Source organism: Fusarium redolens, assembly GCF_020744475.1.
Source record: "Fusarium redolens strain MPI-CAGE-AT-0023 chromosome Unknown BKA55scaffold_15, whole genome shotgun sequence".
NCBI classification, from domain to species: Eukaryota; Fungi; Ascomycota; class Sordariomycetes; order Hypocreales; family Nectriaceae; genus Fusarium; species Fusarium redolens.
The window spans coordinates 419,683-443,550 of record NW_025763678.1 but is presented as its reverse complement, the minus strand read 5'-3'; the positions used below and the strand labels follow the sequence as shown (position 1 = coordinate 443,550).

At 49.0% G+C, this 23,868-nt stretch overlaps 5 protein-coding genes across 5 annotated transcripts; 2 read left to right on the top strand and 3 right to left on the bottom strand.

The window, feature by feature from the left end:
* Positions 1-2,570: 2,570 nt before the first annotated feature.
* On the bottom strand, positions 2,571-3,427 carry BKA55DRAFT_543094 (uncharacterized protein; the record flags this gene model as incomplete). The annotated part of the gene is made up of 2 exons (XM_046190549.1): positions 2,571-2,865; positions 2,967-3,427. The coding sequence occupies 2 exons, from the start codon at positions 3,425-3,427 to the stop codon at positions 2,571-2,573; spliced, it is 756 nt and encodes a 251-aa protein (XP_046045425.1).
* An 11,498-nt stretch (positions 3,428-14,925) lies between these two features.
* Positions 14,926-15,891, bottom strand: BKA55DRAFT_597044 (Snf7-domain-containing protein; the record flags this gene model as incomplete). Its single annotated transcript, XM_046196022.1, has 3 exons — positions 14,926-15,564; positions 15,622-15,793; positions 15,827-15,891. The coding sequence occupies 3 exons, from the start codon at positions 15,889-15,891 to the stop codon at positions 14,926-14,928; spliced, it is 876 nt and encodes a 291-aa protein (XP_046045424.1).
* Positions 15,892-16,990: 1,099 nt separating this feature from the next.
* BKA55DRAFT_520633 (HSP20-like chaperone) lies at positions 16,991-17,410 on the top strand (the record flags this gene model as incomplete). Its single annotated transcript, XM_046188440.1, has 1 exon — positions 16,991-17,410. A coding segment is annotated over one exon (420 nt), but the record flags the coding sequence as incomplete, so codon positions are not given.
* Positions 17,411-18,495: 1,085 nt separating this feature from the next.
* BKA55DRAFT_543091 (uncharacterized protein) lies at positions 18,496-20,236 on the bottom strand (the record flags this gene model as incomplete). The annotated part of the gene is made up of 6 exons (XM_046190548.1): positions 18,496-18,498; positions 18,550-18,808; positions 18,860-18,933; positions 18,982-19,146; positions 19,929-19,958; positions 20,012-20,236. 6 exons carry the CDS (start codon positions 20,234-20,236, stop codon positions 18,496-18,498), a joined length of 756 nt encoding a protein of 251 aa, XP_046045422.1.
* Positions 20,237-22,286: 2,050 nt separating this feature from the next.
* On the top strand, positions 22,287-23,427 carry BKA55DRAFT_520436 (uncharacterized protein; the record flags this gene model as incomplete). The annotated part of the gene is made up of 2 exons (XM_046188421.1): positions 22,287-22,912; positions 22,965-23,427. The coding sequence occupies 2 exons, from the start codon at positions 22,287-22,289 to the stop codon at positions 23,425-23,427; spliced, it is 1,089 nt and encodes a 362-aa protein (XP_046045421.1).
* Positions 23,428-23,868: the final 441 nt, after the last annotated feature.

Below are 23,868 nucleotides of genomic sequence, written 5' to 3'. Positions count from 1 at the left end.
GACATTAAATTATTAATATAGATACTCACATTAGAACCATTCTATAGCCCGTTTCGTTGCTGAGGTTCTGGCGAGGTCGTGATGTCGTGATGTGGCAGCCTCGCTACCATCAAAGCTATGGAACTACATCATGAACAAAGGAAACCCCAACATAGCCTTCCATGACCACTAGAATATATTGAGGCAAAAAACTAGTTCATGGGACCTGTGCTAAGGACACAGGGTATACCGCTTTCCCCTGCAGCAGCTTCATGTGGTCCTTCCAGGATAGTTGCTCAGTTGGCTTGGCCTTTGCTGTCTGGAACAAGTGACAAGCTGTTGGAAGTGAGATTTTCCGAATTCAATCACCTCTATATACAATTCACAATTCGTTAACATCTCTTAAAGGTTTTGCAGTGCACTTGTGCTTGTTCCTTGATTCGGCCTCGAGGGCTCGGGCTGACTTACATCAAGCATATCAAGAAACGGTAGAGATTTCTCAAACGGTCATACAAAAGGATATCCAAGAGCTTCAGTGTATTACCATAGCTCTTGAAAGAATCTCTTATGTGAAACGATGCATTCGTTCATCTCGATCGAGGCAGCCCTGTCATCCACGAGCAGTATGCTGGAGATCACCAAAGACTTTCTCTCACCTTCTCGACTGTCACACAGACAACGAAAGAATAAACCCATACCTCTATAATGTCTCAAGTCCACGCCATATAAAGCTTAGATACGGGTATCTGCGTTTGTGTATACCCTTAGAATGTGAACAATAGGGCCGGACATCGAGATGGTCTCTGAAACAAAGGTAGCTCAAACACAAGTTTGTACTATCTCGGCTACTCTAAGCCAGATAGCCTATACCATCTCGGACACTCCCGCTTAGACCGTTAAAGTTTTGTTGTAGTTCTAATCTTGGCTTCTTTGGTGTAAGTTTCACATCTCATGCCTCGCGCCTTCGGCATCCCCAGCGCGATACACTCCCTTATCAAACAAAGATTCAGCGGCATCTAAATTATAAGCATACTGTCTAAGACATGATCTACAAGTAAGTGGCCCAAGTGCCCGTTAAAAGTCTGTAGTCTCTTTGTGTTTGTTGTTCCTGAGTTAAAGTTAGTATACAAACATCCAACAACAACACTCCAACAATACAAAAACTTATATCTATACAAGCATCTATACAACTTGCATTTAACCTATCAAACCACACGGGACAAACCAACTTAAAATCACAGCAAACAAAGCAAATGCCGTCTTCCCCGCGATCTAACTAACATCCCCAACCGTGCACGATTCTTTGACACTCACATCACCAACTACCGATATCCTTACACAATCATCTTTCCTATCCAAACACCCAACCATGAAAAAAGCATATCGTAAGCTCCTATTCTAAATCACAAGCTCACCACGTGAATTTTCTTTTGTCTCTTATCGCCGATCTATCTTCCCACGCGCTCACCGCTCTCCACCACCCCGCGGTTAAGGCGTTATGCCCCATGTGACAAAGCAGCTTGACCTCGAAGTCCCCGGCACGGGACGTTACCACGGGCCAGGCTAGAAAATAGATAGGTCCCTATTGTCGCCGGTACTCGAAAAGTGTGCTTCGGTAATGGTAGGTGGTTATTGGATGATAGGGTTTTGTTGTGGCACACGCTTTTAGGAGATTGGCTTGTGGCCCTTTCTTGTTACCACGCTTGAGTGTACCCAAGGTTGGGAATAATACAGAGGGCTAAGCGCCTAGGCACCAGAGAAGAGTCACAAGCAGAGGCGGCACATCACATGAATCAAAGACAAGAGCTATGTAGAGTAGATGTGTATGCCAGATATAATTGTTGATGCTAACTAAGGGGGTATCTTGAAATCAGGGCAGACACAAGGCCGCCAAACTATCCTAAGGTATCTAAAAGCCCAGATCGCCGTGTAAACCATGCAGTGTTGTGTGCATATCCAATGCTATGCCATGCCAATGCCCTATTGTTTCCCATTCCATATGCCAAGTGTGTGCCAGCTGATTCATCCCAGTGATGGGAGGCTGAAGCATAACCCGTATCCAAATGTCCCATGCCCTACGATGATGCAAGCCGAAGACAATGCAATATTAAGAACTCCAATACATGAATGCTTTCCATTAAGAGGGTGTGCGAAAACAAAAACGATTAAACTCGATAATGAGCCCGGTGAACCGAGGTGGGAAAGATAAAGTGTCGGGCTCGATAAAAAAAAAGCCTCAACAGAAAAGAAACAAGCGGATAATGATGGACCGAAGACGAATCCGTTTACCGGGCCGCCATGCGGGGGAAGAGAAGAGAGCGGTAGATGGCCGAAGTCGCCGACGGTCCGGAGAAACATCCACATCATCGAGAAGGGTGTCTAGATGGGGAGCTTCCACCCGCCCGGCGGCATGAATTTCGGCCGCGATCGGAAACTTTGAGGAATTGATGGAAGAATGATGGTGGTTGACTTGATTGTTGATTGTTGATTGTTGATTGTTGTTGTTGTCATCCATTTCTAAAGCTTGGCTCATCCATCTGACTCATTCTTGGTTGGGTGAACCCCCACCCCCACCTCTGATTTGCTGGGGTCTAAGGCGGTCTACCCATGGCGTCATCGACCGAGATAGTGGTGGTGTCAAGTTGTTTCCCGAAAATCAAGCCGGCGGTTAGAAGTCGATCCGACAGCTGGATAAGATGGCCCGGTATAGCGAGTGACAGCTTGTTTGGTTGTTGTGGTTGTGTGAAGAGATTTCCCATCTCAAATGATGGAATAGTGTAGATAATCTGGCATGTGCAGCTATTCTTGGGCACATGCAATGCTGTAGTTGTGTTGTGTGGGGTATCATGATGGGGTATCATATGCCATGTAAATGCAAAAAGCAGCCTAAAATATTGTTAGTGATTGTTGCTGTTTGTGAGGTAACATGTAAACATACGCTATCGTAAATCGTAACAGTCATTAAGAAGTTCCCAGAGCTTGTTTACTCAATCGCCTCCTCATTGATGGAGGTGAGCTTGGTCTTGGGACTCTTCTTGTGAGAACTGCTACGACGCTGCTTTCGTGCGGCGGCACGTCGACGCTCCTTCTCAAGGGCGACAACGCGAAGGCACTCGCGTTGCAAAGCTGCCTGGCGTTCGCGCTCAGCCTGGAGAAGCTCGAGGTCGGTGATGACGTTGGGAGGTGAGGCCATGGCACCAGGAGAAGAGCTGCCGGCGCTGGAGACGCTCTGGGCGTCGTCGTCGAAGGGATCGGAGAGGAACAGATCGTCGTCGGATAGATAAGAGGTGGGTCGTTCCTCTCGATCAGACTCGGAGAGAGAGTCGCGTCGGGGCCATGATGGAAAAGCGCAGGCGGAGTCCTGGGATCGGTAGATGTTGCGAGACGCGATATCCATGGGCGCTGAAGACGCGCACATGGAGCTGATGGAACTGTATGAGCCGAACATTGTTGCGGTTGGGATATTGGTGATAGGCGAGGTGATGGTCGTGACTGAAGCTCTAAGAGCTGTAGCTGTTGCTAAATAGCAAGTGTAAGTGGTGATCACTTGGCTTAATGTTGTTGTTTTGTGGACGACAGATAAATGGATCCTTGGGATGAAAACCTGGGGATGCGGGTTGATATAAATGAATGAAGCAGAACAGCCAGGCAGCTGGCTAAGGGAGGCCAGGGGCGTGTGAGATGAGAAGAAAGATCGGGCTGGGTGTGGAATGGATGATTTACTATAGGGGCGTGGGGTGTAGGTGACAGAGGACCTGGCCTGGGGGTGCGACCGAGAACAGGTGCGAGTGCGGGTCAAGGGTCCTCAAGTTCGGTCGCCGGGAAGAGAATGAGGTATCGCTGCCAGCTGCCCTGTCGTTTAGGCTTCCTGCTGCTGCTGCTGCTGCTGCTGCTGAAATTCAGCCTGCGGATTGATCCCGACCGAGGTGTAGGGGGTGTCGGAACGAGGTGACGGGAGAAGAGGAGGTGAAGAAGAGACGAGAGGGGGGGCGTGGCGAAATGAAAAGAGCGGTGGGAAATTCGAGTCAGAGAGAGCTGGAAGGGAAAATCAGGGCGATACAGAGGCGGCTAAGTGGACGGGCGGAGCGGATACAACGCCTGTCACTGGTAATTCTTGGGGGATGGGGTGGCCGAAGCGGATCCGTGGGGAGAAATGGAAGAGTCAGAGACTCTGAAGGCCTCTGAAGGCTCTGGTAATGGCGGTTGAGTCGAGAAATGGGGGGGCGTGGCCGAGCGGGTAGCCAACTCGGTATCCAGATCTCTTCTCTATCAATCAAAGAATTCGCCAAGACTCTTGAGCTCTTTGAATAGAGTACGGTACAGTAGAGTAGAGAATGACTTATCGCGCTCGGGTCAAATCGTTGAATGTGCCGAGATCGTGCCGTAAAGCTCCAAAAGACGAAGCCGAAGTCTTCCAGAAATCAAGTTTGTTGTTCACCGTTGCGCTGCGTTGTGTTGTTGTTTGCTATTGATAGGAACAGCAGCAAAGCATAAATTGATAAGCCTCGTAATGGATGGTTACCAGCATTGACTGACTGTTGCTGCACTGTCTGTATGCACTCGTGTTGCGGTGACGAGCTGAGAGCTGTGCCGTCCGTAAAGTAACTTGCTTTGTGAAAATAGAACCTGTGCAAAGTAAATCCCCAACAGACGGTGAGATAAGCAAGGCCTTTTCATATGGATCACAGCATTGCATTTCATTCACTGATACGTCCAAATCAACAATAACACAAGACAAGACTCACAAACCGTATTGGGTGAATCCCGTCATCGTCCAAGACAATCTGCTCTCATCCAAGACACATCAAACTTGTTTGTCTGATTTGCTTGTCCCCAAGCAAGCTGGCTTGGTCTCATCTGCCCTGTGGCTTTTCGTAATCCGGGGTTGAAAAAACGCCTCCTCCAGATTCCCAAGGTGAAAGTCAAAAAGCCAAAAGCAGAAAACCTACGAATAGCAACCACAATACCAATTACACCGTGTGCGATTCGCTGCCGTCGCCTGGATCACAGCCTCCCTCCCGCGGGTCAACTTACCAAATCACGGGCTGCGCGGCGGCAATGGGACACAAGTCACAGTCATCAGTAGAGTCACAAGCTGTAATAGAGCACAGCCAGATGGATTGATTTACCGCCCAGGCTGACCAACTGGATTACTCACCACCGTATAATGTAATCGTAGGTGATTACGGCAGGTCAGCGCAGCGCAGCAATCGCTTGCGAATTGGATACGATGTGATGTGATACTTTGCGACACGAATGAACGTATTCATCACTCATCATCCCGAGGTATTGATGCTTCATTGGTGCTGTTGTAGCCTGTAGCGAGCGAGTGAGAGAGTCCCGTCGCTTTCGTTCCTCCATGAATGATCGTAGATGATTCATTCCTTTTTTCTATTCGGATCAAAGGCCATCCGCTTACGGTTCGGAATATGATTGAATTCATTCGGAGTTTGTCTCATCTCTTGTCTTGTCTTGTAATTTATCGAATCTGATCATTGATGCGTTTGTCTTTGGTTGCTTTTTGTGCATAGGATGTCTCTCAAGTTTCCTCTCTCCTCTTCCGTTCCGTTTTCTCCCCCACGCACAGGCCTTGTCCCTCCCTTCCAGGCCCGTCTTCCCATTCTTCCAGCGCCCAACACACCCAGAATCGGTCCCTGGCCGCGGTCGATCCTCGGGCTGCTTCTGCTTCTGCTGCCCTGGCATACGTTGTCCCGAGATAGCTCAGCGCCCAAACCTTCCCGTCGCGTCGGGCAAGAGCAGGTTTGATAGCCGCACACCACACCATGCATCCCACAGGGCTGGCTGACACTCACTCACTCTGGTTGTTCTTTTTTCCTACTTGGGAAGAGGGGGAGGGCATTCACAGGATTGAGGGATTGCTGGATTGGTCTTCTCTCCAAGCAAGGGCCAAGACAAGATGCGATCCAATGCAGGTAGGGAACAGCTTGCATTTCGCAATCACTGACCGCTCCCTTGACGCAAAGGGCACTCATTTCTATTTGCTGGATACGTGCTTCGTGGTGTTGTAGCATTCGTTCGTAGTTGGGTAATTGTTTTACCACCCACAGTCAATCAGCGACCATCCGAAGAGTCATCTATCAATCGGTTGGGGTACCATCTTGCAGCGACTGTCCGATCCATCTGCGCCATCAACCACTAAAGTTGCGGAAGCCGAGATAGTTCAATTTCACCGCCGGTCAACGGCATAAACAACAACAGCCATACAGTAGTAAACAACGAATCAAACCAAATCATATCATATGCATATGCATCCTCGATAGACAGACAACCACGCCTATACGGTTTGAAACTCTCTCCTCCGACCTCTCGGCCTTTTACCCGCCGAAGCCTACCTAATATCGCGTCTTATCGCAACCTATTCCCTTTTCCCCTCCCAATCTAGAAGTTGTCAACCCAAACTCCAGGCTACCAGAAACATCAACCCCCAATATCCCCTAGGGCACAGGGGGTGCTTAGTAGAGTTCAAAGGTTCTTCCTCTTTCCAACTTCCCACTAGGGTTATAGAATTCAATCCCGGACCAAGCATTCTTTTACCCTGCATGCCCGTTTAGCCTACAAACCTTGAACAGCTCCCCCAGGAGTCATGTACCAGCAAGTTTCCCCTTTCGTCCAGGCTGCTTGAGCGCACGAATCGCAGCTCGTCCCTCTCACCGCTAGCTGGCATGGATATCGATATCGGTAGCCAATCACGGCATTGTATTTCTTCTCCGCGATGTCTTGGCCGGTAGGAATCTCGGTGGTACAGCTGCAGGGTTTAATCCTAACCTAGCATTGGGCACAATATTCAATTTCAAAATCCGGTGGAAGAAGCAAGAATCTTGGATAGAGCGAAAAGAGTGAAGAGTTTTCTTAATTTTACCCCAGTTACACAAAGCAATACAGTTTCGCTTACGTTTGGCAACGGGTTAAACCTGGTGAAGACTTTGATATTTCTCTCAAACTCTCCACATGCGATACGCCGGCGCATTCTTCGGAGACCCGCATCCACAGTCGGAGCCGCTTTTGCGGCGTTTTCTCCACCTTGTGGCGGTCTCCCTTCCGTAATCCTTTCGGCCTTTCTACAGCCTCAATTGGACTCCGTTTTTAATTCCTTGACTATGAAAGTTTTACCCCTCGCCGAAAGGCCTTGGCGCTCGGCTGAACTACTGACTCTCCCTCGGCGCTTGTCTCGCCCTGGTCGAGTCAAAGGGAGAGGTTGTTGACATATCGGAAACAGGAGAACTCAGATAGCAACAGCACGTATGCGAGGGTGCATTCAGAGCTGTGATTCGAATCTAGCGCTGTCGCTTGTGAGTCGGAAGACATCAGATTGGTGAGCTTGAGCTGTCGGATGTGCTCGCCTGAGGATGGGTGAGACAGCTTCAAGAGCTTCTCCGCACTCTGGCTAAGAAATGATCTGCAGTTCGAGCCCCCCAAGCGAAACACAGCTGTAAGAGTCTAGAGTTGTCGCAGCAGCTGCACAAAGGGGCTTTTGCTCCTAGCCGAGCAGCCCAGAACGTTGATAGATCTGCTTATCAGACAGAGCTGCTGCTGATCGGATACAAGTGATGTTCATGATTAACGGTCTGGCCCGTAGTGAACCCTGTAGATAATGGATATGTTTGGCCATCTGGATTCACAGTAGCTTTCTAGCTTGTTGATCGCTGGAGATACAGTGGCTCCAGTGGTTCTCGTCCTCAATTGCACCAACGACAGCGTGAAGGCAACGCCGAAAAGGCCCTGCGTATTCCCGCTTCACTCCACCTTTATCCGTGAGGCAGCACGCAATTCATGCCATGCCCGCTGAGAAGAAGAAAGGCTCCGGGCGGTCAAGTTGTTCGGTGATCAACCGAAGGATGAGGTGCACTACAGCTGCAGCTTCGGCGGGAATAACTCGTGATATGAGTCAGATATGGGTATCAGGGTCCTTTTTCTCCGAGCCTTTTGCGCCGTTTGCGATACCTTCGTCATGGCAAACCACAGTTTTCCTTACCTTATCTCTGTGTTTCCACCGCCACTTATTTTTTTCTTCACTCAAGCCACTCCCACGATCCATTCTTTTCCGTATAATGCCGGTCTGGGGAAACACCAACTTTACATTACTCGCCCACAAGATTGGCCTTCCATTTTTTGACAGGGAAGATTCCATGGAAGAATTCTTCTCACGTTACCCAAGATAACTCCACCTCGGCACAAGGAATTTTCACTGCAATTCAATTAATTGACACCTGAAATCCTTCATCCCGAGCAATCTCGCTGTAGTGGACCTTTTGAGCCTGGTCCTTGGTTCTGGTCACAGCTATGAAATCCTTACAGCGGTCCGCGCGGCCGGGTGCCGTTCCGGGATTGACAAGTTCCAAGTTTCCAATCCCAAATTCCCAAAGCTACGGTCAGAGATCGGTCATTAAAATTACAGCAAGGCCAGGTCAGCCAGCCCTGGATTTCCCGCTCGCTGGGGGTGACCCGTGTCACCGTTGGGCTCTGGCGTCTGGGGAATCCTTTAGTTTGATAATGATAATGCGATAATGCTTGCAATAAGAGTCTCAAGAAAAAGCCAAGGAAGTAAACGTCATCAATCCTTTCATTTGTCGTATAATTACCTGTTTGACATCGAATCCCGCGGGAAGAGACAAGATGCTCAATCAGGAAATTACTGTGCCAAGGCTAAGGAAAAGCTTATCGAAGGCTGGATCAGACACTGTATCGGCTTCCGAGTCTGCATTGCGATATGCTTTACTGGTCTCGCATGCTTAACTAACGAAAGACTCGGCTAGCCGTTCTCGTACTGCAGCCCCTTTGAAGAATTGTTTGGTCTAGCAAGAGTCAGTCATTAGTGTTTTGACCGTTTACACGGTTTCGCTTGCGACTTTATCCGGCGCACGGAATAACATTCTCTTTGTGACATAACCGACTCAGAACCCATGTCCAAAAGCAAGTATCCGACACCATGGACACGGCCTGCTGCTGCATTTGAAACTTTGTTGTTTGCTTTACTCGCGTTGCTTTGACGATTCGTCTCTAATCAAAACCCCAGCTCCGGTCGGCGGACTGCCATTCCTAGCTCCCTCAAAAGAATGGACGGCATGGGACGGAATACTATTCCCGCCTTCCGAAGGCCTGTAAAATAGAATTAAACCCCTGGCCTGGCGGCTTGACCAGCCTTTCTCCCTTTACCGTTGCCGCGATAGGATTGAGGCGCTCATAACCCCTTGTCCCCCGACCCGAACCGGCGGTTCTCCTCTTACTGTACCAAACAGCCAAGGCTTGCCATGTCTGAGTTGCTCCCGACAGGCATTGCATTGACCCCATTCACGAATCGCTCATAACGTAACGAACCCCCTTTAATATGGGGGCTGTTAGTCAGTGATGCTACGGAGTAAGTAGAGCCGAGAGAGAGATGGAGTCTTATCGGAGGGGCTTCTATCAATTCTTTCTAGAGCTTCCGTTTTCTTTCTTGGAAGCCACCCTGAAATGCTGTCCACCTTCTCCTTTGGGAATGGAGCATAAAGTTGTGGTGGTGAAGATGCAGTTGTGGACACTAGAAGCATCGGTAGAAGGTCCGTGGAAGGACAGCCACATAGTAGAAGCATGTGTCATGAAATCATTGCAAGTGTCAGTGTCAGTGAGTATATGTCATATGAAGAAAATTCCATGCATCCTTCTTCAGGGTGCCGCTCCTGAATCATTCAACGTCCAAACTCAAAATATTCCAACCTCGGACTTCGTCCCGTGCTACCTCGGGTTTGGGGGAAACGCCTCCCGGATTTTGGTTCAGTTCTTGGTTAGTTAGCTTCCGCAATTTCCACGTGTTTGCGGTTGCGGTTGCGATTGCGATTGCGGTGCCGCGGGAGAGTGCTCATCTCAATCTCTCTTGATCGGATTCTAACCGTGGACCTTTGCCGGAATTGGCCCGAGGTCTATCGAACAAAATGTGGCTTGCGGGAAACGTGTAGAGTTGCCCGAAGCTGGGGAAGAAGCGATAATGGTCCCGGAAATTCCCCCTTTTAGGTAGAGTTGAGCTAACGGGCGAATGGGAGGAGGGGGCGTGTAATGTCGGAAATTCCTAAGGAAAAGGAAGGTCACTGACGCTGTCGCTGTCGCTGTCGCTGTCATTGTCATTGTCACTGTCGAAGCAACGTGGGTGAGCGACTCGTGTAGAGCTTCCATTTCGAGAGTCTGAGAGTCCAGTCTGCCACGCGATTGACAGCTTTGACGTTTCATTCATCATGTTAATGCATCACGGAATGACCGTGAGGGTGAGTATGCACTGTTGATCAGTAAGTTCCTCGACATTCAATAGTTTCAAAACTGAATCGTAATTAATTAATAAAATCAATTAAACTTGTCTACGATTTCTGGTTTCGGCTGAGACTGTCGCAGATGATAACAGGTTTTGACGTGTTATTGTCTCCGACTCTCACGCTGCAGACGTTGAGACATTCATTCATTGTTTGCTTCCGGCCACAGCAACAATGATCCTGACGCAGCTGATTTGAGATTCCTGAATTTGATGCAACCTCAAAGAAGGCAATTATTGAATAACAGAGTCAGTCATTCCGCTGCCAAGGAACCTGCGAGACGAAACATGTCACTGAGGTGGGAGCGCCGCCTACGCCACGACTCAGCGCAACAGGTTACCTATTTCGTTCAAACCCTGAACAGATCCCTTCTGATTTACCCCAGGATCGCGATGCCAAACCCGCGTCGTGGGAAATATCCAAAAGAGATCAATATGACGTCGTACACACAGAAATATGATATGTCGCTGCTAATCTCACTCATCTTGAGATATCCGGCGTAAATGGCAGAAATGGTATGCGAAACCGAATGTGGCTTTTGTTGCTGTAATGAATTGGTTGCATTGTCGGGTATGATATGATGTCGTATGCAATGCTCACTCTGTAATACGCTGAGGCTGAGATAATACGGTCTCCGAATTGCTCACTGCTTCGCTGTTACTGTTACGTCTGCTAGGAATAGCAACAGGATGCATTCGCGACACGGAGGCCGCGGATGCTTACAATGTCTACGCGTTGTGCTCCCCTATTACTTTTCGCATTCCCCCATGTTTCGATCAAAGATTGGCTCGGATCTCTCGCCTCCGAATTTACAGTTGAAAAGGTTCATCGTCCCGGTGTTCCGTACCTTGATTGATTACGCTATCAGTATCGTATTTGGTCCCGTGATGCTTGGCTTGGCCCCCGAACTGTAACAATCCAATGTTTCGTTGTTGCCTGCTTGCTACGTCGTGATTCCCTGTGAGCTACAACTACGGTGTGATTATTACAGGCATTCAGTTCGTATTTGGGGCTGAGTTGCTGAGGCCGAGGCTGAGGCTGGCGATGACGATTACATGTAGCATGTAAATTGGGTGTAAGTCAGCCAGCAACGCCTCGTCATCTGGGGATCGATCACCTGAGAATCCGGGGTTTGTAAAACGCATAAACCATCGACTACGATTAACTTACGCTCAAGGGTAATTGAGTTGATTATTTCCTAATTCCGGACTATTTGCCTTCAAATATTGCCTCTGGTACAGTTCGTTTGTTTTGCTCCGGCAAGGAGGGGAGGTGAGTCTTCAACACTATTGATCGTCATGATAGACATGTCACTAAGCGACAAGGCGTTATGATAATCTCCCATCGAGGAATCATGATACCCAAAATGTGTAATGAGTTTCCATGACAGGAATTTTTTATTTCCCCCTTATGATGCCGTCATTGAAACAAATTCGATACTCTCGTACACGCCCCTGGTCTATGAGCCCAAGATGTGATATCGAATTTGGGTTGTATTCTCATCCGAAGTCGGCCTGAGTGTTTTGAGCTGGCTGTCTCCTGATACGGTCAGTACAGCCCTGTTGGCGTTGGCAAAGGCACCCAATCTATCACTCCATGTGAGGCATGCCACCTGTTGAAGTGATACCGGGTGGGGGTGTATAGGCGGTCTCGTGGGGTTGACCGCAATACAACGCATCAAGCCAACATCAACTGCAGTGAGAGTTCTAATCTCGCATTCTTTTCAGGCACGAAGCAGCTAGAGCAATCACCCGCTACAGCCTCACGCCTCGCAAGCCATGTTGGGGGTTGAAGGCCTGAGGGGATGGTTGTCTCTTTTGTTCTCTCAGTTTTGGGGGCTTTTAATTGGATGTGATATGTCTTGACAGCGCCATGCCGCTATTCAATACAACAAACAAACTCATAACCAACAAACTCCTTAGGTACACTTTGAAATTGTTTGCCCCTGTATAATTAAAGCATGTCTCACGCGGCAAGAGCGTTAGGCTCGGATCAGGTGCTTGCCGTACCGTCCCGATGATCTCGCATCCGTTGCTTTAGCTCATCACATCACATTTACCTTTGGTTGTCTTGTTATCACATCCCACCAAGTCTCCTCTTCTCCCCCCACGCAGAAGCAAAAACCACTGCCCAGGGTTCAATGGGTGATTCTCAGCCAAGGAATCGATCCACGAGGGAAGATCCTCTAGCTCCCGCTATGAACATGAACATGAACATGAACAATGAGACGGCACTTTACTTTTTGCCCTTGCTTGATGTTTGAGTAAGGGGGAGGAAACAATTAGTGTTTGTTATGCTTTGACCCTATGAGTCCTGATTAATCTACTGATTTTGGAATATGCTTTTTCTAAAGCTGAAAATGTCCTCTCGTATTGATATTGTTTGTGAGTTGTCACCTTATTGAAGCGGTCAGTTCTGCTGTCAGTGTCAGTGATAGTGCCGGGTAAAAGAGATAACAACACGCCCTCAACTGCACTGCAATGCGTGTGCGTTCTCTCATGCAGCCTTGCCCTGCTGCATATGCATCTCGAGTCAACTCGACTTGACTGGACTCTTTATCCTACACCGATCAATGTGTTTCAAGATCCTGCTACACTCGAGCTTCACCGCATCAACTCAGCTAGCCATACATGTCCTCTAGCCGGCCAGCATACCGCCTTTTGAAACCAGCCATGCAGACACTCTTACTCACAGCAACTACACTAATATCCTCATGCATGCACTTTCCCAGTATTCAGGTTATACAGACCTGCTTATATGCGCTGGCTTGTAGTTGGTGCGCATTCTCGTCGACAAAGTGTTGAGCTGGCGGGTCAAACTTACACGACAGCAGCTATATCTGGTCTGGTCCCTTGCAGCTGTCCTTGGAAATGAGTCACATAAGAAAAATTTTTAATTGATTCTGTGACGCGACTGTAGGGTGTGCTAACTTAGGCGATGTGTATTTTTTTCCTTTGATTAGGTACTGTAGTTGTGGCAGCGGCTTGATTGCGGTGAAGTGAGGCCATCTACGGATGTGACTATCCGGTGTGAACAACAACACATCGGTCAAACTTGCTTATTTCCCCCTGTTTACCGTGATGCCATCGGGTAACCCAACATTCGGCCGAGACTAGAGTTGTTCCCCGGGTCACACTACTTCAGAAGTATTGGTGTTGGGCATCGCTCATCTTGGTGTCATGTGGACTTTAGGGTAGGTTCTTTTGCTTCCGTAGTACTAAACGCATCGTGGACGGCAGATCTGTAGGCCTAGGTGAGAATATAGTTGATGGGTATTGAATTGTGATAGGCCTGGGGCCATACGACTCTGGTATCTGACACCGTTCGACTTACTGATACTATTGGGGTGTGAAGGCTCACCTATTAACATAGGTAATGAAGTAGAGTAGTCGAATGAAAGAAACGAATTTCAAAGTTGGCTTTTATAATATGAGACTAGGAAACGAATCAAACCACAATTGGTCTACCCATTACATTATCATTGATATGTGAGTGTGAGATCGACAAGCCATAACACACCAACGTCTGAAAGAGACTGCAAACATATGTGGATGTTGAACATGACCTTTCGCCCCTGGCTATTCGTATGCTTTGAATAAGCGACAAGCATTTATATTGAAGACCTCGAGATAGGATAGAACTAAATCACCTGCAAAACCGAAGTAAATTCAGACAGGGACTAGTAGTCTGAGTTCAAATTCCACTGACGTCTTGGCTGGTTTCATCAACGACAGTTGAACCTAGTCATATCACTCGAGATACAGTAGTAATAACCCATGCCAGACACCGAGGCTGAAATATGACGGAACAACAAGATGAAGAGACTATCATGGGAGCTTTAGATAACACTAGAAGCTGAATCTCGGCGTATATGGTCATATGGAATTCGTGAACTTGCTCTTTGAGCAACTCAACGACAAGAAAGCACCCAGTAAGCACTATAGTATCCTCTGCAAATAATTCTGGCTGGGCAGAGTATCGTTGACATTTGGATTGAATGGCGTTTCGCAGTTCTTGCATCTATGCACCTGTCGCCAGAACGTCAAGTCTCAGTATCCGGTGACACGTTCAATAGCAAACTGCGAGTATAAGTTGCTCTTTCAAGGGGTCTGAGGCATTCGTAACGAGCCTAACTTGATATAGGAAGATTTGATCCCTGAACTCCAACATATTTTCTTACTATTCGTGTAGTTGTCACATGAGCTTTTGGACTTGGTGTTTAGTGACTTGTCCAAGGGCAAACCGCAAGTTGATGTTGCTCCTTCAAAGAGTACAGTACGCTACGAGACTGACTCTCGAAGTATGGTCGGTCTCCAAGACCGGAGATACGGATATCACAGGCACGAGCTGTGAAGTATACATGATATTCACCCCCATCAAATGACCAGCTGGTCGAGGCCGGAGCAAGAGCTCAGATGATGATCACAACAAGTGGCGTAGAGAAAAACACGAAACGCGGTTAAATATCTCGTCGTAGTGCAAACTACGAACAATGCAATGCCAATCCCATAGTCCTCAAAAAGTCTTTGTAGGATCGAGTGTATGCCAAAACTGTAGATACGCCAAACTCCCCCAACTCCTCCCATGATGAAGAACAACTGGCATCTTCCAGCAATACTAGCCAAGCAAGCCTATCACCAAACGTACACTAACTTCGAAGCGCCTCTAACCGGTTGCGCATCTGGTCCATCATAGCTTCTGGATCTTCCTCCTCCTCCTCTTCCTCCTGGGGTTTCTGTGGCTCCGGTACAGGCGCCACAGGCAGAGTGGGCTGCTTGCGGTCCTTGAGAATCTCTCCCAAGACCTTGTCAACCTCTCCGTCAACCTCCTCGTCCTCCATAAGCATGTCGCCGTCAGCAGGAAGCGAATCCTCGACCATCTCCTCAATGATACCCGCCTTCATGAGCTCTACGCTCAGTTCTTGCATGGTACCAGCCAGTTCCGGTAGACGGATAAGCGAGTTAACATCCTTCATGATACCGACACTCGCTCGAATGGACCCTTCAATCTTTCGCACAGCAAAGGCCTCCTGTACCTGCATCTGCACCGAGTTAAGCTGCGCCTTGGATGTTATGAGGCGTGCTGAGGTCTTTCGGGCGCGAACGAGCTCGCGAGCAAAGTCGCGAACTTCTTGTTGGGCTTGTTTGGCGCGGGATGGGTCGCGCTGGGCTCGCTTGTCGGCTTGGAGGATGAGGTTCTTCGTCTTGTATTCAACTTGTTTAACAGTCTGGATATCGCGATCGATCTTGCGGATGTTTTGCCTCATCAACGCATTGCATTTGCGCATCTATAGCCAGACATGTTAGACTGTCATGTGGAACTAAGTATAGGCCGGTGTGTGTACCTGGGCCTGAGGATCAGGCTTCGCAAAAAGAGATTTGAATGTTTCCATGGCGGCGGTTGGGTGGAGGGAGTAGGAAATGCCCGCGCCAATGACGCAACTGTAAAGATGGCCAAATGGCGGAGTAGAATTTGGGTGGAGGTGCAAATGCGGTACAGTGATCTGCGTGTTCGAGCTGAAAAGGCTGTCAAACCGTCCGTAGTACTACTAGACCTCGAAGCGTATTGATGTCGTCGAATCAGCCGCAGCCAGTCGTTGATGATGTTGGGTCATGGTGGTGAGGCTCGCCCCATACTGGCCTCAAGGCTGAGGTGATAGGCAGACCGAGGTTTAATTGGCCCGCGAGCAAAAACAGGGACTGGAGGGGTTTCAGTGGGAGGTCCGCTGAAGCTTCCCTGGAACCTGGCACTAAGATCAGCACTGGCTCGCCTCCGGCCCAGCTGTGTGAGGCGCTTACCCCGCCATCGAATGCCGGCCGCGTGTAGGACTAGGCTGCCATTGCTGATCTAGAGATAAAGAGACACTACAATCAGTTGCTTTTGGTTGTTTAAAAAGGGTTGTTATCGAGTCTCATGCAAGAAGCCTCAGAATTGAGCTGAAATTGCATTGAATTTGCATCTGGAAACATCTTGTAGCTGCTTGTACACAGCAAACTTCTAACTGAGGTGACAAAACTCCAGCACCTTCTAGGAGCTACAGCCCAGTAATAGTGGAGAAAAGCTGGCCACTTTCAAGGGGGCGGGCAAACGTCAGAGCGGGCACTCAAAAGTTGTGGTAGGGCAGTACCTTAGATAGCACTACATTTTGGTGACAGCTGAGGTATCTGCTGATCAATTGCCCCTCTATTCTCTCTCCTTCTTAGACATTCTACCATCCCGCCTGTGACCAGACAAACGTGCAAGCCTCAAGGCGGATTGAATGAGGTACGCCCTGCCTACCTCTCACCTTAGGTACTGCCCGCTGTACAGAAGAAGTAGGAGCTAAAACTGCACCTCCTCCGCCCACCAAAAACTCATCCATTCCGTCTCCATTTCTCTTTCTCTGCTGCATCTGCATCTGCAACATCTTTCGCCTTCTTTCTCCTTATCTCTCTCTTCTCTGTCTGATTTTTCCTCCTTCACGTAACTTCACGATACGATAAGATACCCTTTTACTTCAACCTTCACAATGTCTGACACTGTTTACCCCGAAGGTATGTCAATGCTCGTCCCTGCTTAGCCCCAGCCCCAGCCTTGTGCTCGTATTCCCCCTCCCTCTCCCGATGCCGCTCTCAAGATGTAATCTGCCGATATTCTTTTCTACGACTACAATCTTGATCGCATTCTGCGCATACACTCAGTGCCACTTTCAATTCACCCGCTAATCACTCGCAGTCCTCTGGGCCCAGCGATCCTCCGTCGCCGACGCCTCCAAGAACTTCATCTACCTTACCATCTCTGTCCCTGATGTGCCCAAGGACAGCCTCACTCTCGACCTCCAGCCTACTAAGCTCAACTTCACCGGCACCTCATCCACTCTCAAGAAGAAGTACCATGTCGAGCTCGAGTTCTGGGGCGAGATCGACCCCGCCGAGAGCAAGATCAACCACACTGCCAAGAACGTTGAGATAAAGCTGCAAAAGAAGGAGCTCAAGGAGGAGTACTGGCCCAGATTGCTCAAGGACTCCAAGCGCGTCCACTTCCTCAAGACCGACTTCGACAAGTGGGTTGATGAGGATGAGCAGAACGAGGCCCCTGAGGACGACTTCTCTCAATTCGGTGGCATGGGTAAGTCGAATACAAATCCTAATTGACTGCGCCTCGTAAAACCGCATGACTAACAAATCACAATAGGCGGCATGCCTGGTATGGGAGACATGGGTGGTGACTTTGGCGGTATCGACTTCTCCAAGTTGGGAGGTGGCGGTGCTGGCTTCCCTGGTGCCGAGGGCGCTGGTGATGAGCTCGACGAAGATGATGACGACGACGACATGCCTGCCCTCGAGAGCGACGACAAGAAGGAGGCCGCCCCCGCTACTGCCCCTGCTGCCACCGAGAAGAAGGACTAAATCTCTCAATTATGAATGTTTGATGTTGCCAAAGAGGAGCATTTCTGAACTACAGTACAGGATTAGGCTGGGTAACTTTGGCGTTGTGCCGTACCAAGGCAGGCTTATTTCTCGGATATGTAGTTAAGACTACATTGCCTGTTACGATATGGAAGAAAAAAAAATGGAAAAACTGTTAAGCCACCGGTGTTCACTCAAGTGTTGAAAATCTGACCAATGTGATCGTTGAAAGGTAGCCTGTGATTTCAAGGCTCATGCTTGAGGCAGGTCTATGTTTGGACCCCTTCATGACTTGGCATGGACGCTGTATTAGGATTAGAAATGTTGGTTGACTGACTGACTGGTCTCAGATACGAACGAGTTAGTCAGTCTCGTTTCAGTGACTGGGATGTCTCAACACTAAAGCATAGTTGGGAATAAATCACACCAAATCTTTCGTACATTTAACCATGGTTAGCAGATGCCATCGTATCTTCACAGAGATTCGTGTATATGGAACGCTTCTTGTTCCATCTATTGTACAATACAATTTAATTTCCAGGTCCCGCTGTTGCTGCAAAGCAACGCCTTAGACATGGTTGCCGAACTGATAAGCTCGACGTGTGAAGGGTGTGAGAACTGAGACCAAACAGTAACAAATGCAAAACCAGCTGCTCCGCTGTTCGACCTCGAAGGCCTCTCTTTCTCTTTCATTTCGGATCAATCTGCAGCAGCACTAAAGCCGGGTAACCACCGTATCCTTCCACAAAATGTCCATAAAACACCAGCTCCCTTGTTTTTGTAATTTATTATTCTTGCTTCATGACATCGTCGTGGCGCTTTTGACGAATTTACTGATATCGTAGTTAGCATCAACTGTGCAGAGGAAATTTAATAGTACATACAGCGATCTCATCCATGTCAGCATCACCAGCAGCAGCTGGTGCGGGTGCAGGCGCAGCAGCGTTGTTGCTGGCCTCAGGGGCGGCCGAGGCGTCAAAGTAGTCAGCCATCTCCGAGTCGAGCTCCTCCTGGGTCTTCTTCGCGGGACGGCTGTTGCGACCACGGCGCTTCTTGCCAGCAGCTCCCTTGGCAGCGGCACCCTTGGCGGCACCAGCGTTGTGCTTGTCAGCAGCAGCGGACTTGGGTTGAGCCTTAGGCTGGCTATTTCGGTGGTCAGTAATTGTCAAGAACAGGGGGACGTATTTCACGTACGTGGTGCGCTCAGCAAGCGTCTTCACGGTAGGGATGACCTTATCAGCCTGGGCAGCTCCGACAACGATTTCGATCTGTTCAAGTTAGTTGTTGATGCGACTGGAGGTGTCAACATAGCTCACCTTGATAGGTCGGTTGTCGACAAGAAGGCCGTTCAGTTTCTGGAAGGCCTTGCTAGCGCCGTCCGACTTGTGGAAGGTCACGTTTGCGATACCACGGCTTTGAGAGTTGGGGCCGTAGGAAAGCTCAACTCGCTTGATGGGACCAACGGATTGGATAAAGTACTCCTATTGGGGGAAAATAGCGTTAGTCTTCCGAAGTGTAGTTGAACAAAATTCGTCATTCCGTCATCGAGCCTTGGTCGTTCCAGTTCCGGGAGAGTATCACGTCGCCAGGATTTGGAAATCATATTGGTTGACAGCTAGCAAGCAGAGCAGTGAGACAAAGACAGAGCCCTCGGTCTGCCCATCAAGGGTTTGAGATCGGTTGAAGCACCCAAGGCCACACCCACATGGCTCTCTTTCAAATAGTAACCCACAACTTGGACCCAACCCAAGTTTACTATAAGTGTAGCATTCGAAAATATGCTCAAAAACAGACAAGCAACCCGCTATTCCCCGAACGGGGATTCGTTCAAGCCGACACAACTTTGTCTCAAGATCTGCGAGGGATAGCTACTGTATGTGCTCACTGCTTGCTCGCTAAAGTAGATGCAGGATTCCAAAAAGTTTCATCCGGAGGAATTCGCTGGCCGTTGGCTGGTACAATACGCATATCGTTGTGACAAGCCTCTACCCTGAAAAGTCGGCGCTACATAGGCGAGGAACGCTGACCAGGCGATTCCTACAGTATCATTGCGCGACAAGGATTATCTCAACTTCCGACATAGTACCATATTCCAGGTTTTACCGAGTCTAAGAAGGAGAATGGGTGTCCGATAGCTCCAGGCCTCAAGGCTAAGTCGACAAACTAGTCGGATAGACGCGACGTCGAAGGCAAAAATGAGAGCGGCGAAGGAGAAAAGGTCGAACAAAGTCCGAGGGCTTTAAGGGCCGCAACGGAAACATACCTTAATCTGCTGCTCCGAGACGTCCTTAGGCTATTGCAAACGTTAGTATATTAATATATTTCAAATCTTTGTTTGCGACTTACCAGATTGCTCACAATGATCTTGCTGTCACTGTTGGTAGGAGTCGCCTTGGCTGGGGCAGGCTTTGCGCCGGCGCCGCGTGCGGGCTTGGTGCTCTTCTGGATACCACCAACGGGAGCGGCCGCAGCAGGGCGTCCGGCACCACGGCGCTGGTTGGGTCGGCGGCGAGCGCTACGGCGCTGGGCCTGGGTGATATCGTCAAGAGCTTGGTCGAGCTTGCCGGACATGATTATGTGTGTTGATGAAGTTGGTAAGAGTAGGTCAAAGACGGGCTGAGGAGGACAGGCCCGTGAGAAAGAAGCTGGATCTGCTGTTCAAGCTGATGCAGTTGGTCAAATCAGCAGAAGAAATCGATTGACACGTGCGATTTGGTGTCAAAGACGCGATTAAGGTATGGTGAAGACTAGAGCTCGATGACGGCGCAAGTCGCGAACGCGGAATGGGAGTTGAAGAGAAGGTGGTAATAAGCGTCTGATAGACTTGAGATGAAATAAAAGGCGCGCGAGAGTTATTAAGGCGGCCGGGTAAGAAGAAATTGCTTGGGCTGGGTTGAGAAGTGGGTGTATATGGGTTGAAGTTGGGAGTTGAGTGAAGTTGGGTGAAGGTTGAAAGGAAGAGGGAGACAAGGGAGGGAGGGAAACAAAGGCACAGAAAAACACGGGGTGGGCGCTGCTTCCTGCTCCTTCTGTTGCCCTCGACTGCCTAATCAGCTCGGGTCTGGGTGTGGCGCTGCAGAAAAGCTAGCCTTTTTTGGTAGCAGAAGCTTCGCACCGCCACACTGTAAACATCTGGCACCAATTACAATACGAATAGGGACATGCGTTAAAGGGACAGTTTGCACAGAGTTCCGTCACAAATGCAAACGAGCGCAACTTCAAGGAGGGAAGCAAACGACCAACGAAGTATGTTGTTTGTTCTTTACTGAGCAGAATCTGCCTAAGGATAGCTCATGCTAGGCAAATATGATCTGTGATAGGCTGGCATCGGCGTGTGCCATCAAGTCTTCCATCCCAGGGCCTTCACTTCATGTCTACTGTGACAATTTTGGAAAAGATTCTTCAGTATTGTATTGCAGATAGCTGAAAACCTCCCAGCAAAATATCCATATAACCCCCCTAGTCTAGTTGTATCGAGCCCAACCTCTGCTTTTCGAATAGGCGGAATCGTTCGTCCAAAGAGTTCTCCTTAACGCCGAGCAGTCTTTGCTGCAAACTGGATATCCCCTTCTCGTGAAATATTACAATGCGCAGTAATCATGATACTGTGCAACTATAGTGACTTTGGCGCTCCCTCCTTGCCGGCTTCAATCGGATCCTTCGCAGCGTTGACTTCGAGGAAGTGGTAGAGAACAATGAGGATCATTGCTGTAGTGCCAAAGAAAATGGCTAGTCGATAGAGATCGCCGTCGGAGATCATGTTTGCGGTGATGAAGGTGATGGACAAGAAGCTGCGTAGGCCTGGGGAGCTAGATGATTCTCGATCAACACTTGGTCCTGCGCGCAATCATTTCAGCGTTGACAGTACACACCGGCTATTAATTTCAGAAGGTAGTCGTTTGAATAGAAACCAGAGTTGAATCAATCCTCTGAATGATCAGTGACAGTGCCGTGGGATGGACGCGAGGCTGTATCTGTAGTAGATGTTGGATATGGAGCTTCAACTGGCCAGATGGAGCTCTAAAGTGTCCGCGTTGCAGAGACAGGTACGTATTCTTGCTGGGGTTCTTAGCGCGGCCCGCAGTTGAAAGATTTCCCGACTCGCTATCCCTACTCTAGCCACTGTGAGCGACAGAGTGAGTGAGTGCCTGAGTGAGTGCCTGAGTGAGTTTCTAGGTGAGGATAACTTTTTTTCTCAATATTTACGCAGTTCTTTGTTCTCGTCTGACAAGAATTAGTTCCTACCATAGTTAAGACGAAGAGCAATACAACGAATTTCTATGTAATCACTGATAATACTCTTCCTTGCAATATAGTAGACATCATTAATCACTTACACACGTCGAGGTACTTGCCCTCGAAGAAAAGTCTTGGGCGCCAGGCACGTGACTAGCCTGTGACTTCATCCTCCACACCAAGGCAGCCCAGCCCACCAACTATCAGCAATCTTCGACATTCGTCTTTTTTTCAACCCAGATTTGGTGGCTCTGCCTCTCGCCATTCCCAACGCGAACTGTGGGCATACAAGCTAACAGAAACCCTCGACGAACTTCACGATCGTCCGAATCCCATCGAATATCTTTTTTGATACCCACGATTACCCCGCCACCAACTGCCCATCATGCCTCCCAAGAAGGGTAAGGAGCCCGTGGCCAAGAAGGCCACGAAGTCGGTCGAGGACCGAACTTTCGGCATGAAAAATAAGAAGGGCGGTGCTGCACAGAGGGAAATCTCGCGCATGCAGGCAAACCTTAAGAACAGTGGCTCAGCGGAGGAGAAGAAAAAACAGGCTGAGAAGGCGGCCCGAGAGCGTGAGAAGAAGGCGGCCGAAGAGGCCAAGAGGGATCTGGAGGCTATGATGAACAAACCAGCGCAAGTTCAGAAGGTTCCTTTTGGCGTTGATCCCAAGACAGTTGTGTGCATCTTTTACAAGAAAGGCAACTGTGAGAAGGGCAAGAAGTGCAAGTTTGCACACGATCTTTCTGTTGAGCGTAAGACAGAAAAGAAGAACTTGTACAACGATTCACGACAAGAGGAAGAGGAGAACAAGAAGGCCGAGACTTCAGCAGACTGGGACGAAGACAAATTGCGAAGTGTGGTTTTGTCAAAGAAGGGCAACCAGCAAACCACAACCGATAAAGTGTGCAAATTCTTTATCGAGGCCATCGAGGATGGCAAGTATGGTTGGTTCTGGATTTGCCCTAACGGAGGAGATAAGTGCAAGTATAAGCATGCTCTGCCACCTGGGTATGGTTTCTTTCATCAAGTTATTTTGGCAGTTGCACTAACATCAACTTAGATTTGTTCTGAAGACCAAGGAGCAAAGAGCAGCAGAGAAGGCGCTCTTGGACAAATCACCACTCAAGACCCTGACACTCGAGGACTTCTTAGAGTCTGAGCGACACAAACTGACCGGTACTCTTACGCCAGTCACCCCCGAGACTTTCGCGAAGTGGAAGAAGGATCGTCTCGACAAGAAGGCAGCCGAGGAGCAAGCGCGCAAGGCCAAGGAGAACACTGGTCGTGCTCTGTTCGAGAGTGGCAAGTGGAGAGATGAGGATGATTCCGACGTCGATGATGACGATGACGATGTCTGGAACCTGCAGAAGCTTCGTGAAGAGACAGAGGCTGTCCGTTCGAAGAAGGAAGAGGAACGTCTGCTATCAAGCTACGATACTCCCAATAATGGCACTACGGGCCAGGCAACACCGGCAGAGGATACTCCAGCTGAGACTCCAGCTGAGACAGCAACCGGATCTTGAGTCAACAGAGACACAGGCGTGTGGCATATGTAGTCTAGAAGACCTTGGATCTGGGATTTCGTCAAGCTCTCGTAGTTGGAGCTCGCCGGAGAACAGACCATCCAGAGGCAAGCCGAGCCCTGCTGCAGACCTCACATCAGTCAACTCACGAGTGAGAGACGTGTGCAGGTCTACCATGGCGATCTCGTCATCTTGCTAATCCTCATGAGAGGAAGGATGACGTCTGTCCTCCGAGTAGAATAAATTACAGTACCAGTATAATCAGCGTGCGAGCTGACAAGATGACAACCAACACTTGTATAAGCTCCAAGCCACAGCTGCATTCGCGCAGGAAATTGCTTACTCGATGTGTTAGATACGTGCATTCCCATGCATGGTATGTTCACGGTGATTGTGGTTGTAATGGTTGGTGTTATCCTGCCAAGTCAACTACTCTTCAAG